Source organism: Oxyura jamaicensis, chromosome 1 (assembly GCF_011077185.1).
Source record: "Oxyura jamaicensis isolate SHBP4307 breed ruddy duck chromosome 1, BPBGC_Ojam_1.0, whole genome shotgun sequence".
In the NCBI taxonomy this organism is placed as follows: Eukaryota; Metazoa; Chordata; class Aves; order Anseriformes; family Anatidae; genus Oxyura; species Oxyura jamaicensis.
Window position 1 is genome coordinate 73,820,959 of NC_048893.1, and position 17,738 is coordinate 73,838,696.

General features: G+C 43.5%; 1 protein-coding gene across 7 annotated transcripts in view; it reads left to right on the top strand.

The window, feature by feature from the left end:
* Positions 1 to 819: 819 nt before the first annotated feature.
* Positions 820 to 17,738, top strand: part of ITPR2 (inositol 1,4,5-trisphosphate receptor type 2) — a 281,796-nt gene continuing 264,877 nt past the window's right edge. For 4 of the 7 annotated variants that reach the window (XM_035321166.1, XM_035321220.1, XM_035321176.1 and 1 more), the window contains exon 1: positions 826 to 1,129. In XM_035321166.1, coding sequence (XP_035177057.1) covers positions 1,038 to 1,129 — 92 coding nt within the window. In that variant the 5' untranslated portion in view covers positions 826 to 1,037. Of the gene's footprint in view, positions 1,130 to 2,228; positions 2,362 to 17,738 lie in introns of those variants that run through there. The other 3 variants (XM_035321243.1, XM_035321209.1, XM_035321190.1) reach the window with 3 other exon arrangements.

Genomic DNA, 17,738 nt, shown 5'->3' on the forward strand with positions numbered 1-17,738 from the left:
CTGACCCGGTTTCCATAAGCCCTTCTGCAGCTGGGGACTCCAGCCAGCTGCTTGGTTCATGCAGGAGGCCTCATCGCATTCTTAACTGACCTAAGTTTTTGTTTATTTTGCAGAAGCATTTTAATAATCGTGGTTATTCAAGGAGACTGAACTGGAAGAATTTGGTTGTGTCAGAGCTAGGGCCTGTGTGCACACTTGTATGTAAGAAGAGCACAAGTTCAGGTCCTTGATCATGGCTTTGTATCCTGGTGGGTAAAGAGCAGACAAACTCATAATATGTGTAAGAGAGCAAAAGGGGGGAGTCTAGAATGATGTAACAGGCTTTTCTGTACAGGCCAGATGGTAAAACTTTTTATTTCCTTTTAACTTTAATTTGAAGACTCAGCATTTCTGATGCCAAGAACTTACACTCAGAAAAAAGTGAGATAAGGCTGAAATCTGTAAATGTGAGGAATTAAAGACAAGCGGGAAGCTCTCTGCTCATTCCCCATTTACAGCGAATCTGCAGCCAGACTTACGCTCTTGGCTTATTATTTGGGACGGCAAGAGATTAGTGTGCGGTCACGCTGTTGGACCGGGGGCGAACCGTTGGCTTATAAATGCCAACAAAATCGCCTGAAAAACACACGGGGTATAAGCAGTGGTGCCTGAGAGCCGTGCTGGGCAGGGGGCTGCACCCGCTCTCCTCACAGAATGGAGGTCCCTCGTCCCCCGCCGCCCGGGGCTGCTAGCAACCGCTTCCCCCGGCGGCGGCCACGCGGTCGGGCCCGGTGCCGGTTGGGGCGGGCCGAGGCGGTGCCAGGAGGCGGTGCGGGGCGCCGGAGGCGGTGCGGGGCGCCGCTGCGGGCGGCGGAGGGCAGCGGCGGGCAGCGGCGCCGCGCTCATGTCAGCTCCGACAGCGCCGTGGTGAGGGCCGCGGCCGGGCCCGCGCTCGCCGCCCGCTCCGCAGCACTTCGGCGGCCGCCCCCGGCCCGGCTCGGAGGGAGAGGGGTGCGCGTGTGTGAGGGGAGCGCGGAACGGGCTGAAAATGAGGCAAAATGTCTGAGAAAATGTCCAGCTTTCTGTATATCGGGGACATAGTGTCCCTGTACGCCGAGGGCTCTGTCAACGGCTTCATCAGCACCCTGGGGTGAGTGCGGGGTGGGAAGCGCCCGGCGGCGGCGCAGCGGGCAAAGGAGGAAGCCCGGAGCCGGGGGGGCAGGGCAGCGCTCGCAGCCGCCCTGGGGGAGTCCGGACCGGGTGCCTGGAGGGGTGCCGGGGGTGCCCGGGGCTCGCCGCGAGCCCTGCGGCTTCGCCCGGCCGGGCCAGGCCGGGCCGGGCCGGCCCAAACCGGAACCGGGCAGCGCTGGCGGCGGCACCGTCCCGTGCGGCACCGGGGCGCTCCGCCTGGTACCTGCGGCTCGCTTTCACTTGGTTTCACTTCCTTTCGGCTCATTTTATTATAGTTTATTTCATTTTTTTCTTTTTTATTACTATTTTATGTTTTTAATCATTTTATCTTTTTGTTTTTTTTTTTTTTTTTTTTTTGGGGGGGGGGTGTGGGGGGAATTGCTTTACTTCAGAGATGCAAAGGATGAGAACTTGACTCGCTCTCATAATCAGCTCGTTGCCCCCTTTTACTCTCGCCGGTGTTCACCTGAGGTCTTACCTGCGATAAGCAGATGTTTCTAGGCAGATATTTCACGGGGATGCTTTTTTTTTTTTTTTTTTTTTTTTCCCCATCAGCTGTTCTTTCTCTATACAGGATGAAAAGTTGTAGCTTAACTCTGGCTGCAGCACTCCTGCTTGCTCGAGGCTTTCATTAGCAATGTAAATCCCCTGCATGGAACCCTAGAGAAGCACAGTGACATGATGTTAAGAGTGCGCTGATACCTTTCTTTAAACTGTCACATCATGTGGTCGCAGCGACAGATCCCAAGGGTGCAGTGGTTCCCTCTGATGCTGGCAGGAGAGCTGCAGCAGTTTCAGTGATTTTTGTGGCACGGCCAAAGTAAGCACATCCTTAACCGTTTGTCAGTGGAAATGTCTCCTGTGCTGCATGAATCATAGCAATTCAATTGGCGAGGCAGCTCAAACTCTGGTTAAATATCAGTGCTGTTTATTGCTTAAACATTAGTTGTACCTTGAGAACAACAGTTAAGCAAATATATCCCTTGCTAAAGCTGATCCTCTGCTAATTAACGTGTGCCTGGTTATTGCCCCTGCCTATTGTTTTGGACTGCCGCTGTCCTAAGGTCTCTTCAGTGGGGGACTGCAGGGCGAAGTCAGGACAGTACCAACATGCTAACAGCTAATAATGCCTGTGTGTATGTCTGTGTCACCTGCTGCGGTACCCTGACTGGAAAAAAGCTGCTGTTCAAGGTTGTCTGTATTTCTTTATCTTATTATTACTTCCCATCTTTGCAGTTCAATAATTTCATCAATTTACAAGTGTTTTTCCATAGTTTGTTCCTCTATTTATTAATTTTGTGCCTTTTCTATCTGTGACTGTCTGTATTTTGTCTCACATCTCCTTTTGTTTTGCTGACTGCTGACATTTTAAATCCTGCCTGAAAATGTTTGCTTTCTGCAACTGGTAATCATTGGATGTTGTTTCTTATTCTTGTAGCCCCTGCATTTCTTCTTTGTTGGCATAATTTTGTTGTTGTTTGGTTCTGTCTCATTGCTGCATCTAGGGGAAGCTAAGTTTCCCATACTTTACTTTTACTACTTGTTATGTTAAGAAATGTACCCCATTTCACAGAATACCCGCTTATCTGTGGTCACAGACATTCCTGCTGTGACCAGTGCTGATACCACTGCACATTGCTTAAACGCATGCTGGCATTCTTGTGCCGCAGCCTGGAGGTCCTCCACTCATCCCTTGGAGTTAGGGGCAAAAACCTTTGCCCCAGGTTTTATAGAGGAGAAGCCAAGATAACAACTTGCCTGAGGCACATGGGAGCTCTTCTGCAGGAGAAGTAATTGAAGTCAAGCTAACACCCTAACTAATCAACTATTCAGGCTTTCTTCTCATAAGAGCCAGCTGAAGAAAACCACCTGGGATATGAGACAGGATGCCTCTGCGTGTCTCTCCTTCAGCAGCAGGCATGTCCAGGGCTTCAAGTGTGCTGAGGTAGCTCTGGTCTCTCCTCAGTGCAGCAGTTCTGTATCCTGCTCCCCAGCCGGGTATGGGCATCTGCAGAGATAGCAGATCAGAGTTGAGGAGCTGAAGGCCTTGAAGGAAACGTGAAGTCACCAGTGGAAAACTCCCATGTCTACTTAATGGGAGCACTGACCCCTCTGCTGGTGGTACAGGAGTTTGGACAGAAATGTAAGGTCGTGCTGCCAGCTCGTGTTACCTGTGCCAGCTAGTGAAATTACTGCCTTTGGAGTGGTTGCAGCAACATAAGAGGCAGAGAAAACACCATAAGTTCAGGGAAGAAGTTTGCCCAGCTGTGCATTCAGTGTGTGCTTGTGGCTGGACTTCTGTCTCCTGCATGCCTGCAGTCCCTCTGTTCAGCCCACACATCTGATGGAGGCAGCCCTCCTTTCCCGTGGTGCTGCATGCATGTTGGCGAGGACAAAGAGGGTAGGAACTGGGATGACTGCTTCCTCACTTCCTTTGACCGATGTGGGTCCTTGTTTTTTTACCTCCTGCTGGTGTTGGTCAGGGTGCCGTTTTGCAAGGTGCCAGGAGAGGAAGGAAAATGAGCTAGTGGCTCATACCCTCTAGGCCATCAGATAGTCTCATACGGAACTTTAAAGTTCTTGCAAGAACTTTAAATCCAGGTTGGGTCTAGTGATTCTGCAACAGGGAGAGAGTTCTGTTTATATTAAGTTGTCAAAGGCTAATTGTTTCTTAAACAAAGCACGAGTGAGGCCATTCTATAAATAAGATAAAAAAGTGTATAGCACCTCTCTAAGTGGGGGAGGCCTGTCACGAAAGCCGCCTTACTCCCTGAGGAGTTGAACCAGCTCGACAGATTAGTTCTGAGGTGGAGATTTCCAGGCAAAGGCTGGGTTTCATGCATTTTCAGAATATTTTTTGTTCACGTGCTGATGCAGAATTTTCCACATGCTCAGTTTGCTCATGAAACTTAACTCCAGGAGAAAGAGGCAGCTGAACTGTGCACATCAAGCATAGGGTGAGCTTAATATCTACTGGAATGTGAGTGTGGGATCCCTCCTCCCGTGCAGTGAGGAGGTCCATGTTTGGGGGACGGGGATCCACGTCCCGAATCCAGGTGAGCATGCTGAGGTGGTGCTGGGTGACGGCAGGAATGCCTCTCCATGCCTCCCTCTGCAAAAACGGAGTCACTGGAATGATGAGGTGCTGGAAGTGGGACCCAAAAGGTTGCAGCACTTCTTGAAGCTGGAAGAAACCTGTGTCCTTGTCTCAGGGTTTTTTTCTGTATTTACTGTATTTACTATAAACAGCTGTTGAATGAAACACAGCATGAGGGCATTACTCTCAGATTTAATCCATGGTAGTCAGAAGAGGAAACTGAACATATCTTCTGCATCTCAAGTCAGCTGTGTAGCACTGGATGGGGGCAGGGAGAGAGAAGTGAGGTGGCACTGCTCCTAATTCTCCATCTTGTATCTATATTTAAAGTAAATGAGTGGCTGTGCACAGGTTTTTGGAAGAAGGGGCATGAAAACCTGTCTTCAGGAGGATGTTCCAGGCTGTGGATCCCAAGTGGACAGGAACACTTCTGGGTCATCTTTGAGAGGATTTTAGGGCTTAGCATTCTCTGTTGGCTGCTGCAGGTCTTGGTGATAGTTGAGATACAGTGTCCAAGCAATTGCCTACTCTTTTTTTCTGTTTACGTTGATTCTGGATCTGGATGCTGCTTTGAGATGCTGTTGATGTCCATTCTCAAGGGTCTGTGAGTTGTTTCTTCTCCTCCACATCCCATTTTTAAAAAGGAGAAAGTGTATACATGTGAAAGTAGATCACGCAATTTAGTAGAGAAAAGGAAATGTTTGGGAAAAGTAATTTACATTCATGTGTAATTTTCTGCCATTTTAAAATATATTTGTTACTGGATTACTGAGTTGTGCTAATAATGCTTTTCCCCCTTGTTTTTCAATCCTTAGAGTGCCTTAGCTTCTGCACAGTTCAAGGCTTTATGTCCTGGAGGAAGTAACATGGCAGAGCTAGGCAATGGATCTGAGTATCTTACTCTGTCCTTCAGTAGTGTCTGAACCCTGAGACCACCTTCCCCAGAGTCTTGGCAGTAAATGTGGGCATTGATGTGGGCTGGGAATTAGAGCTACTGTTAATCACCTTTAAGCACAATGAGGGGGGAAAAAAAAGTATTCTTGACGGGGGAGGTGGGAAAAAAGTAACTGCCAGCATCAGATGCTGGTAAGTTTGACAATGGGGCTGTTAGTCACCATCAGTGGCTGCATTCCTGTCTCACCTCCATAAAGGCCCTTAGGTGCTGTGGCAGGAGAGAGAGACCTCATGGAACGCAATTAATGGAGCATGAAGCTGGAGCTGCCTGCTAGGTAATATATGACCCTGGGTGGCAAGGAGTGCCAAGGCTTATTTCTAATTAGCAGCAAAAAGTGTGTTGTTGAGTATTCATACTTTTTTTCTTAAGTTTAGTGTTGATTTGTCTTGAGCAACGTTTCTCAATTTGTCAAGTGCTTGCTTGAACTTTCTTAGTTGAAATGAGTATCACAGTTTTATTCTGGCTCCTTCACTGGGCTTCAGTCTGTCTTACTGAATTTGGACTTCATGCAAACAACATCAGTCATATTATGTGAAAAGGCAAGGTTAAGTAGAAAGTGCATACGAAACAGCATAAATCAAAATATTACAAATATTGTGGAGGCTAAAATGTGTTATCTTGGTGGCCTCAGAAATGGTGCTAAGACAAAAGATGTAGTGACTGATGATGCTGCGACACTGTATTTTCATCAGTGCACTTTTTTCACCCTTCTTTTCTACTGCCTGAAAACGTAAGCTCTGGTTAAGGAGCATCATATGTGTCCTTTAATAGCAGCAGTGTTTTCTTTCTTTTGCTAGCTAACAAAATGTAATTAGTCGGGAGAAAATAAAAAACCTAAAGAAAGTGAAAGTGGCACAACTGGAATTACCCTTAATCTAATTCTGATACATACAGAACCAAATACGTGGAACAAGGGAGGAAAGATGGATTTCTGCTTTCATGTGGGCAAAAGTACTTCTGTGTTCGTTACATAGGTACTTTTTCCTGATTTACAGTACCAATAAGACTTGTCCATTAGGTTCTATTTCTTAATATTTTTTCTACTTTTTAGGCTTAGCGTTTTCAGAGAGACACTTTTTTTGTTGTCTTCCTAATGCAAAAGCACTGATCTGTACTCTGCAACTTCTTTGAATGTATGCTGATGTAACTGGAAACATAAATTGGCTAATTATATGCCACTTTTCAGATATGATGTATTTCTTTTCTGTGATAACTTTTTTAAAGCATAAGCTATATTATATGCATTATTAGATACCTTCATTGACTTTATAATAAATGTCACATAAGCAGAGATACAGACGTATAAATAAAACTCCTTATCTTGCCTACCTTGCAATCCTATGCATATATCAAAGCTTACATCCTCTGTAATTATCCCATTACATTAACAATTGGGCACTACTCCAACTTTGCTGCTTATAATGAACTAATTTTGATGCTCATCTCAAATATTTTAACAACAGTGCCTTCCTTAAATAAACAATGGCATGGGACTTTCCACAAAGCACTCTTGTGGGAATGCAGCAAGTAATGAGGCCCCAGAGGTAGCTGGTTTCTCTCACAAGTTGTGCTTGCATTCAAAACACAGCTCGAGTGCGAAGGAGCATAGGAGTAGCCTTAATTACAGCATAATGATTTATGAGACTGTATGCTGAAATGTAATATCCTTGGTTCAAAGAGCTCATTATCAAAGGACAAGCAGACATGGAGAGAAAAGTGGGATTAGGGAAAGAACCAATTGATTTAAAGTGAATTTATCCCAAAGCTGTGTGGTGGTAATGGAAATGAGAGAGGACTTGAATTTTAAGTGGAGACAAATTTTGTGTCTGTTTCTGCTTCTGTAGTTCTTGACAGGACTAGGGGTGATGTGGGAAGTAGTCAGGAAAGAGGGGAGATAGTTTAACTTTCATCACTTTAAATCATTTTTAACTTCCTTCTGTGTAACAAAGGGATTAACCAAATAGTCTTCATGTGGTTCCCTGACCCACTTGCAATCACAGGTATACTATTATGAAAGTGCCCCAGAAGGAAGAGTCGGCTCAGTCTGTGACTCCTCCAGCTTGGAACACCGCCTGGTGAGAAGTGCGTAACCCTTTGGTCAGCCAGGCTGAACTGCCGAGCTCCTTGCTGCTGATGGTACAGGCTGCTATAGCTTGGCTACTGCACGGGGCTGCGTACTGTGAAATACCACAAAGCCATGTCCTCTGTGTGTGTTTAATGCTCCTAAAAGTCTGGTTTCTACCTACTTTGAAAAGTCTGTTACTTTTTGTGTGAAAGGGAGACTGGCAAAGTTCAGGTGTAACTTTGCACTCAAGTAGGAATATTTATAGAAAAAAATAGAGAAAGGAAAATGAATGGTAGTTCAAGGTTTTACTTTTTTTTCCTTGTCTGAACTGATTCTTTTAAATCTTCGGTTATGTTATTTATAAACCTATTTTACTCTAAGTGTTAGAATCAGTATTTCCACTGGTGCATCAATGTGCAGACACTTCCATCGTAGGTCTTGGATTCAAGTCCTCCACTAAACCATATCCCTAAGCTCTACATCTAAATGTCTTTTAAAGACCTCCAGGGATGGTGACTCAACCACTTCTCTGGGCAGCCTGTTCCGAGGCCTAACAACCCTTTCAGTAAAAAAGTTCTTCCTAATATCCAACCTAAACCTCCCCTGGCATAACTTTAACCCATTCCCCCTTGTCCTGTCACCAGGCCTGTGGGAGAATAGACCAACCCCCACCTCGCTACAGCCTCCTTTCAGGTACCTGTAGAGGGCAATAAGGTCACCCCTGAGCCTTCTGTTCTCCAGGCTAAACAGTCCCAGCTCCCTCAGCCGCTCCTCGTAAGACTTGTTCTCCAGACCCTTCACCAGCTTTGTAGCCCTTCTCTGGACTCGCTCAAGCACCTCCATGTCCTTCTTGTAGCGAGGGGCCCAAAACTGAACACAGTACTGGAGGTGTGGCCTCACCAGAGCTGAGTACAGGGGGACAATCCCTTCTCTAGTTCTGCTGGCCACGCTGTTTCTTATGCAAGCCAGGATGCCGTTGGCCTTCTTGGCCACCTGAGCACACTGCTGGCTCATATTCAGGTGACTATCAACCATCACTCCCAGGCCCTTCTCTGCCTGGCAGCTCTCCAACCACTCATCTCCCAGCCTGTAGCTCTGCTTGGGGTTATTGCGCCCCAGGTGCAGGACCCGGCACTTGGCCTTGTTGAACTTCATGCAGTTGACCTTGGCCCATCGGTCCAGCCTCTCCAGATCCTCCTGCAGAGCCTTCCTACCCTCGAGCAGATCGACACACGTACCTAACTTGGTGTCGTCTGCAAACTTACTGAGGATGCACTCAGTCTCATCCAGATCATCGATAAAGATATTGAAGAGAACTGGCCCTAGTACTGAGCCCTGGGGGTCTCCACTAGTGACCGGCCTCCAACTGGATTTAACTCCATTCACCATGACTCTTTGGGCCTGGCTACCCATCCAGTTTCTGACCCAATGAAGAGTACACCAGTCCAAGCCAAGAGCAGCCAGTTTCTTGAGGAGAATGCTGTGGGAAACAGCATCAAAAGCCTTACTGAAGTCAAGGTAGACCACATCCACAGCCTTTCCCTCATCCACTAAGCATGTCACTGTCATAGTAGGAGATCATGTTCATGAAGCAGGACCTGCCTTTCATAAACCCATGCTGACTGGGTCTATCGCCTGGTTGCCCTGCAAATGCCATGTGATGACACTCAAGATAATCTGCTCCATGAGCTTCCCTGGCACTGAAGTCAAACTAACAGGCCTATAGTTTTCCAGGTCAACCCTTTGGCCCTTCTTGTAGATGGGCGTCACATTTGCTAGCTGCCAGTCGACTGGGACCTCCCCTGAAAACCAGGACTGCTGATAAATGATGGAAAGCGGCTTGACCAGCGCTTCCGCCAGTTTTTGCAGTACCCTCAGGTGGATCCCATCCATCCCCATTGACTTGTGTATGTCCAAGTGCTGTAGCAGGTTGCGAACCATTTCCTCGTGGATTGTGGGGGCCACATCCTGCTCCCCACCCCCTTCCACCAGCTGAGGGTACTGGGTATCCAGATAACAACTAGCCTTGCCGGTAAAGACCGAGACAAAGAAGGCATTAAGCGCCTCAGCCTTTTCCTCACGTCTTGTCACTAAGTTTCTCCCTGCATCCAGTAAAGGACGGAGATTCTCCTTAGTCCTCCTTTTTGTGTTTTTGTATTTATAAAAACATTTTCTCTTATCTTTAACAGCAGGAACCAGATTGAGCTCCACATGAGCTTTGGCCTTTCTAATTTTGTCCCTATACATCCTTAAAACCCCAAATTTCTATGTTGGCACCAGCCTCTGAGCCACCTGTTTATCAGGTGGGCTTTCTGAGTCCTCTTTACCCTTCCCTGCCACTGTAGGGATGGAGGAAAGCACGACCTCTACTCCCACTCCATCTACTAATCGTCCCAGTCCCCTAAAAAGTCCTGTTTGATAGCCTTCAGGCTTCTCTCTTCAGTATCATCTCTGCCAGCCTGGACTATCGAAAGAGGATAGTAGTTGGAGGGGTGAACCAGGTTAGGAAGCTTTCTGGCAGTGTCCCTGACTTTGGCCCCAGGGAGGCAGCGAACTTCCCTACAGGTAGGGTCAGGTTGACAAATAGGGCTCTCTGTTCCCCTGGGAAGGGAGTTGCCTACAATGATCAGCCTTCTTTCTTTCTTAGTGGAGGCAGTCCTGAGGTGTGGAGTCGACTTCCTCGCCCTACGCAGCCGCTTCCTGGGTAGACTGTTCACCACATTCTCACCCACTGGTCTCTCAAGCTCCAGGGCCTCAAACCTGTTGTGTATAAGCACCTGGGGAGGCAGGGGCATGTTTCTGTGTGGAAAGGTTCAGGTAAAATGGCAGGAACATTTCTGAGAACAGGGTGAACAAAAATGTGTTTGTTAACCCTGCAGCCCTGTGTGGAGAAGCTGCAGCGCAGTCTTGATGCCTGCTCTTCCTCCAGCACAAAGGGCTCCTCTTCCTCTGCTCCTCTTAAAATGTTCCCAACTTTTAATAGGAATGAGCCCTGGAATGATCTTACTGAGGCCACTGTGACAGTGTGGGCTGTCCTGGCACTTGCCTCGGGCTGGAGGGCAGTTAGTATTACCTGGAGGAGGCAACTTTTTTGCTGGATCTGGCTGCCGTGGGGCCTGAAGCTGGCTTGCAGCATGTGCGTCCCAGTTCCCATGGGCTTCCTCTTCTAGGAGGCATGGCAAAGCTTTGCTTACTCAATTGCTGCCCTTCAGTTTCCTGTCTCTGGGCAAGTAAAAAAAAAGTTATTTTTTTATTTTTATTTTTTTTACTACCTCAGTTTGCTTTAAATCTGAAACAAACTTAAACCAAGAAATTGCATTCTAGAGAAGTAATAATTTTGATTAAGAATTGGAAACAGTTAAAGAAGGAAAGCAAAAGACAAAGAAAACAGGCTTGAAACAAACTTGTTATTAATGTATTATATGAGATGGTGGGAAGCTATTTTGGCTGCAGCAGGCAAACAGTTGGGTCAGAAGTGGTCCCGTCAGTCCAGGTCTGTCTTTCTGACCATCTTTCATCTACTTTTTTTTTTTTTTTTTTTTTTTTTTTTTTTATCGCTTCATGCACAGCATGTAATTTTAAAGCATGTCTTATTTACTGCTTAGAAACAGAGGAAAGACAACCCCAGAGCACTGACCTGGCAGGACTGCCTGGGGGCCATGTGTGCACTGCTGCTCTGGTAAATCATGGATAAATCCTATAGGCAGGGTTTTCCTTGTGGCTACTTCAATTGGTGATCATGGGAAGACTGTCTTTCCCATGCTTTCTGGACTCCCTTTCTGGCCTTTGGGTAACACAGAGGAAAAAGGGGAGATAGGTGCCATTAGTGAACAGAGAGTGAGGTGGTGGAGAAATGAAGAGAGCAAGGTCCAGAAGCTGCTGTGTGCATGGGAAGAGGTAGGTCTGTGTGGTATGGCAGTAACTGAATGCATGGTCTAAAAGGCAGCACTTATTAGAAAGGAAGTAGAAGTGAATAGAAACCGAAGATGACAGATAGTTGTTGAGAGATATGCAGTCCCCTACTGTCAGAAAATAGCTCTGAAAGCTACCAGCAAGACTTATTTCTTTTCAGATTACATAGAAGCAAGCAGCCTGGCCCTGTTGCTGTTAGTGTGCTATTTCACATGGTAGATGTCTGTGTGTGTTCTCATTCAACTCAGTATTTCACATATTTTTTTTGAGGGTTTTTAGCCTATGAAAATGTATAATAATACTACCTTCCATAAGAGAATGTCTGAATTACAAAATGAATTCCTCAAAAAGAAAGAAAAATCAATTTTGCAGTTTTAAGATTGCCTATGCTACCTCATGCAATTCTCTGTAAAAGCATGACACAGTCCTTACTGACATGGTCATGTCCTATACTGCAGTGTATGGCAGGCTTGCTAAGTGCATGAGAAATCCAGTGGTTTGGTAACAACAAAGCATTTATATGATGAATTCTGGTACTCCTGTAATCTTCTTATATATATGAATTCTGGTACTCCTGTAATCTTCTTATATATAATAAGTTTAGGACAGTTCATCTGAAATTCTCTTTTGGGTTGATTACTGCTGCGTGATAGAAGGCATGGAGTTGAACTTCATTTGAAGTTAATTGGCAGAAGAAGGCTGGAAAAGCATATCCAAGTGTGGTTGTTATCGTTTGATGCTATAAATTGAAATTACTGCAGGTCTTCTCTGTACAAGGAATTGATATTAAAACAGTAATCAAGTTTTTCTTCTTTGACCTCTGGCAGATAAAAATCAATGTCATTTGAAAGAAAAGCAAACCCAGACACTGGAGCTTTTCATATGAATCACAAAATACAGAAGCTTGTTATAATCCAACACTTGGACTTGTTGTCTTGATTTTCTTTTAGAGTTTTGTTTGAATTTCAAACGTTTTTTTTTTTTTTTTTTTTTTTTCTGCACTTGACATATGCAAGTTAAGGAATGCTGCAGAGGCAGCTGAAAGCTTGTAGTTGCAGGATAGAAAAGCAGCTGCTGAAACTCATAGTAAGCCCCGAACTTTTACGCTGATGTTAACAGACAGCAACCAGTTCATAGGGTTTTCTTCCCTTTTTACTGCCAATGTGTGCTAGCATTCCTGCATACAGAGCATAGGCAGGTCAAAGACAGGAGGCTCCAAGTCTGCTAGCTGCCTGCAAGCCTCCTCATGGTGCCTTGGATTGAAAGTAGAGCAGCAGCAGGCACAAACCACTGAGGAAAACCTTTAGGACGTGTTTCATTTCATCATGGGGAATTTTGCCTGGTTCCAGAGTACCTGATGCCTGTGACATTGTAGTTGTACAATCTTGAACACTGTGATTTAGAAACCTGAATTAGGCAGCTTTAGAGGGCAGCTGTATTGAATGTGAGCAGTATAGTTTTGTCCTAATGCAATACCTGGCATCATTTATAATCCAGCTCTCAGGGCTCTATGAATTTTGGATATCTTCCGCTCCCATTTAGGAAAAAGTGAGTTGCTTTTCCTCATGGATATGGAAAAACGCTTGAAAACAGTAATGGTCACAAAAGAAAGGTGTGTAAGAAGTGCCTTGAGTTTAGTAGAAGTTTTCTTCTAATAGCTTTAAATTAGAGCACATGCTTTGCAGGTCGGGGGCTAACTAGTGGTGCATGAGACTGGAAACACTGCTTTTTGCATGACCTTGTTGATCTCATTTTAAAGTTGGCTCTACTTGGATATCTAACAGGCTCTGCAGTTGTTCTGAATAACTGAATCAGTACTGTGCTTTGCTAAGATACACGCAGTCAGCTTTTATATCTGGTTAGGATTTTGTTATTGTTCAGAATCAATAAATAAAGAGATAAACAAAGCTAATGTATTGGGAAAGACTGAACATCACTTTTGAAAACACTAAGGGCAGATCTTTCTAGTTAGGACTGGTGAAAAACATTGATATAAATCTCTAATCTAGTTCCATTTTTTTCTGACCAAAGGACAAAAGTTGTGAGACTACCTACAAAGTTTTTTTTTTTTTTTTTCTCTTCATTTATAAAAACAAACAACTGCATGGGGTGAAAAAGGTTAACTGCCTGTTAGTAGTATTAATTTGGACATCTTGGGCAGTTTCTGCCTGATTATTTTTTTCTGCCAAGATAGATTTTACTCTTCAGTTTCAGCTGAAAGCAGTGTTGTTTCCTTGCCATCTATCTCTCATGAGGATGTTTGTTCATAGACTTTACATCTGTCCCATCATAGAAAAATAGGGCCCACTGAGCCTGACTCTTGAGACAGCTGTAAAGTTGGAGTTAAGTGAAGAGGTTTATGGAATTTCATTGTTTTAAATTTGGTATAAAGAAGAAGAAATCAGGTTTGCTGATGTAAAAATCAGGTAGGACAATGTCTGTAGTGCTTCTCAGGTTGAAGACAGAACTTAGTAAGCTGAGCTTGAATGTTGAACAGGTTTCATAAGTAGTGAGCTGCTGTAAAAAATATTTTGGATTTTAGTGTTACTGTCATAAAAGTAAAGTTGAATATTGCAGTGAATATAGAAAGTTTAAGTTTCAAATTAATTTTCAAGTATCTCTGTATATACAGTTACACATCATTGTTGTCATAGCATGCTGATAATAAAGATTATTACAATACAGAAAAAAAGTCTTTGCCTTTAGATGGTAAAAGTACAAAACATGCACAATTTAATAGATATTTATTTTTTTATTTTTAGGTGAGGAGGTAATAATTTATTTCCATGGGGTAGGTGACAGTTTGTTGTAATAATTTTTTTTAAGTTTGTAATAATATATACTTTAAGTTTGTAATAATATATATTTTAAGTTTGTTGTAATAATATATATTTGCTTAGAAAAGTAACTAACAAAGTAGTAGTCAAGATCCATGACAGCATTTCCTGTATAGGTAATCTGAGATATAGGTTTGACACCTGAAAATTTGTACTTACCAACTGGAAATATGTTACGAAGCCATTTAAAAAAAAAAAAATCTATTGAGGAATATTCAAGTTGAGATTTCTGCTTCTTTGGCTAGCTCTCCACGATTACTCGCAGATAAATGAGGATTTGATCATGAAGTCATTCAGAGGCTAGCGTCTAGGTCTTCAGGGAAGGTACTGCTATGGACCCTGGGCAGCTGCAGGATTCAGGTTAGAGGTATGTTTGGTTTCTGTTAGCAATGGCATCTCTTGCAAAAACAAAGCAAGGCCAGGACCTGGCAGGCAGTAAGTCTTGTTGGTATTAACTTTTGCAGTTGAGCAGGTTTTTCTGCCAGTGAGTGTAAGGACCAATTACTGCATGTTTTATTTTTATTCCCCTCCTACCCTGCTGCCATGTAGTAGTACATAGGACATAGTAAAAACAAAACAAACAAACAAACAAACAAAAACATAAAGTTCTGTCATGACACCTCATTAGAAGCAATGTATTGGGGTGGTGGATTTAAACTCATCCGCGGGACCATTTCACCTGGTCCATGTCCTTTTTGTGGCAGATTAAACTGCTGTGATTAAGCTCTGCTTAACATGATTGTTTACTTGTGTAGAGCTGGAAGTAGGACAGTGCTGGTCTGAATTTTCAACCTTGTATGTTCATATGCTGGGCGGAACCTCATTGAAACTGGTAAGTATAATTACTGCTCTTCATTTGTAATGGAGGTATGAGATAAAAATCCTCTTCCTTTCTGGAACCAAACAGCTGAAGCAATAGAAGTCATCACTAAAAGCACATATAGTTGGTATAAAGCCTGAGTCAAAGCTGAGTTGTGTGGCCCAGAAAGCTTCTTAGAAATTCAGCATTGACAGGGCAAGCTATATAGGTATAAATGCACAGAACTAGAAGGAAGGTAGAACATAAACTCAGTTGTGGGCAGAGATTGCCTCCTACTTTGACCCAAGAAAATAAAAATGAGAATGCTGTTGACCACTGTTCTCTCTGAAAACTGTAATCAAATAAACTCCTACTATTTGGTTTCTCCTGTGCCAGGAAAACAAGAATTTATAAAATTATTTCTGAATTAATGGTAATGAATAAATTACCATTATATGATCAATAAAATACTTAATACCATCTGAGATTTGTCTTTATAGTGGAAAGAGCCCTTATGTCTCCAGAACTGACGTAGTAACTTGTGACTGATGATAACCTGCAATCATGAGGTGGATCCAACTTCCAAAATGGAAATTTGTGATTGGTGTCCTTGCAGAGCTATGGTACAAGAAGTAGTCAGATAAAAAAAAAAATGCACTAGCCAGAGTTGATATCACCTCTAATACAAGAACTGGAAGCTCTACTGAAAGAATTGAAGCAAAACCAAATGTCATCTGAAAAAAAGAACTGTGTGAATTGGAGGGAATCAAAGCAGTATCTGGGGAGATTTCTTAACGAACCCTTTGGTGAGTTGCAGGCGAAAGTGAAACCTTTTATGGGTAGTAATTAAAGACTGTCTAGATGAGTTTGGGTAGTGAGCAGGCAATACAGCCACTCTGAAATGACAAGGTGGGTTAATAGGATTGTCAAAATACATTTACTGTTGTCCTGATCAGGTTTTCCACAAAGGTAGTTGAGCTTTGGATTGTTTTTTGACAATCAAGCAAAGCAAAGACTCAGCAAAGACTTGTGGACTTCTGAAGTGATCTTGCAGAGCACTTCTGAGTACTGTAGTAATCACTTATCCAAGTGTGGAAGCATAGGTATGAGAAGATAAAGGGGAGTTTGGAAGGTGACAAAGTACGATAAAGTTTTTGAACTATCTGGTGAGAACTCCTGCTAATGCAGGAGTTATTTCAGGCAATTTCATCATCATTTGTCTGAGAAAAATGTACGGGGTCAGGACAGGCTCTCATGAGGACAGTTTGCCATGTAGTTACAGGAATTAATAGGGCTGTGCTTTCCTGGGCATTCACAGATTTGGGAGCAGCAGAGTGATCATAGTGCCTCATCCAAATGAACTATTTGGAGGCTAGCTGCAGACATTGCCTTAGGCAGAAGATCAAAGAATTGGTAGTTATTTCAAGGAATGAAAAAGAGATGACTTTTTCTTCCCTTCCTGTAATTTACAAAACCTCCTGAATAACATGCAAAGCATCTTGAATCACCCAGTTGAGGAAATGTATTTGTCTTCCTGGAATGGAGTTCAGAGGAGCCAGAAGGTTCTCAAAGAGATGATTTTGGGAAAAGTCTTAGAGTGTAATATCCCCTCACAGTGGCAAGATCAAAGTTTTCTGTTCACATTGGGCAAGGTTAGAGTTCAGAAGTGAAGTAGTACATAGGGGATGGGGTAAATTGAATGACTGGTACCAGTTTTGCCTGGTTATGTTATTTTCAGACACTGTATCATGCCTTTGGAACGCTGGATTTGGGGGCTGCAAAAGTCATAGCTGGTGTGAAAAAAACGTATGATTTGGTGATGTGTAAGCAGGATGTGGAAAACGGTGCAGGAAATATGATGTTTGTATGAAAGATAAAAAAGAGAGAGCCCCAATGCCATCAGTATCTTGTGTGGGCATCAGTGGAGTGTGTTGCTAAAGAGCTGAGTTTCTTTATTATTATTATTTTTTTTTCAGCCAGATAATTGATTGTTAGAACTTCAGAGTGATAGTTACAATTAATATAGCATGACTTACTTCATGAAGCGGCTTGACTTGTGAATTTGGGCACCAAAGGGCACTGGAAATAGAATAAAATTTTCTGAATGATTCTTGTAGATATAGCACCTTATTTTGTATGTAGTTGAGATATAGTGCTAGACAGTGGTCTAGCTTGTTGTGACAGGTGCATGAGGTGAAGAGACCAAGTGCATGTTAGGACTCAAAAAAGATTTCCAGCAAGTTGAGTTGAAAAAAATCATTTTTTGGTAGCTGCTTTTCATCTAATTATCCCAGTTTAACAGAGAGCATACGAGATCTAGAGGCATTTTATCACTTTAGTAAATAAGGACTGAAAATACCTTGTCAGCTCTTCTTCCCAACCATGTCAGTACTTGCTGTGTACTGTGAATCAATCGTAATCCCAGACTTTGCCGGAGCAATAAGGTGTCTTCAGGTATATTCAGATACTGTCAGAATGGTCTCTGCACCATGGCTGTGAGTATCTAGGTTGGTGGTTGATGTTACCTCTTGGGGAACTTCAGAATTTCTGCTTTCTGCCCGTTTCTGTTCAAGAATGGGATGTTTTTATCTGATGGTAGTTAGAGGGGTCAGGTCTGAATGCTTGTTTTCTAAGGATTTGACAAAAGCACTCGTTATTTCAATTAAAACACAGGTACAGCTTTTTCTTCCTGAATTTTGTATCCAGAAGGAATATTGATCTTCTTTGTAAGCTGGACCATAAATATCTACCACAAGTTCTTGATCCTTCTCCATATAAAGTGGGAATGCATTCGTCTGAGAGAAGTTAGATAGGTTATTCAGTCTATCTGCAGAGAAGAGGGAGGTGGCTTTCCTGTGCAGTCAGTGCAGTATATCAGCAGCTCTTATGGGTAGTGCTTGGTC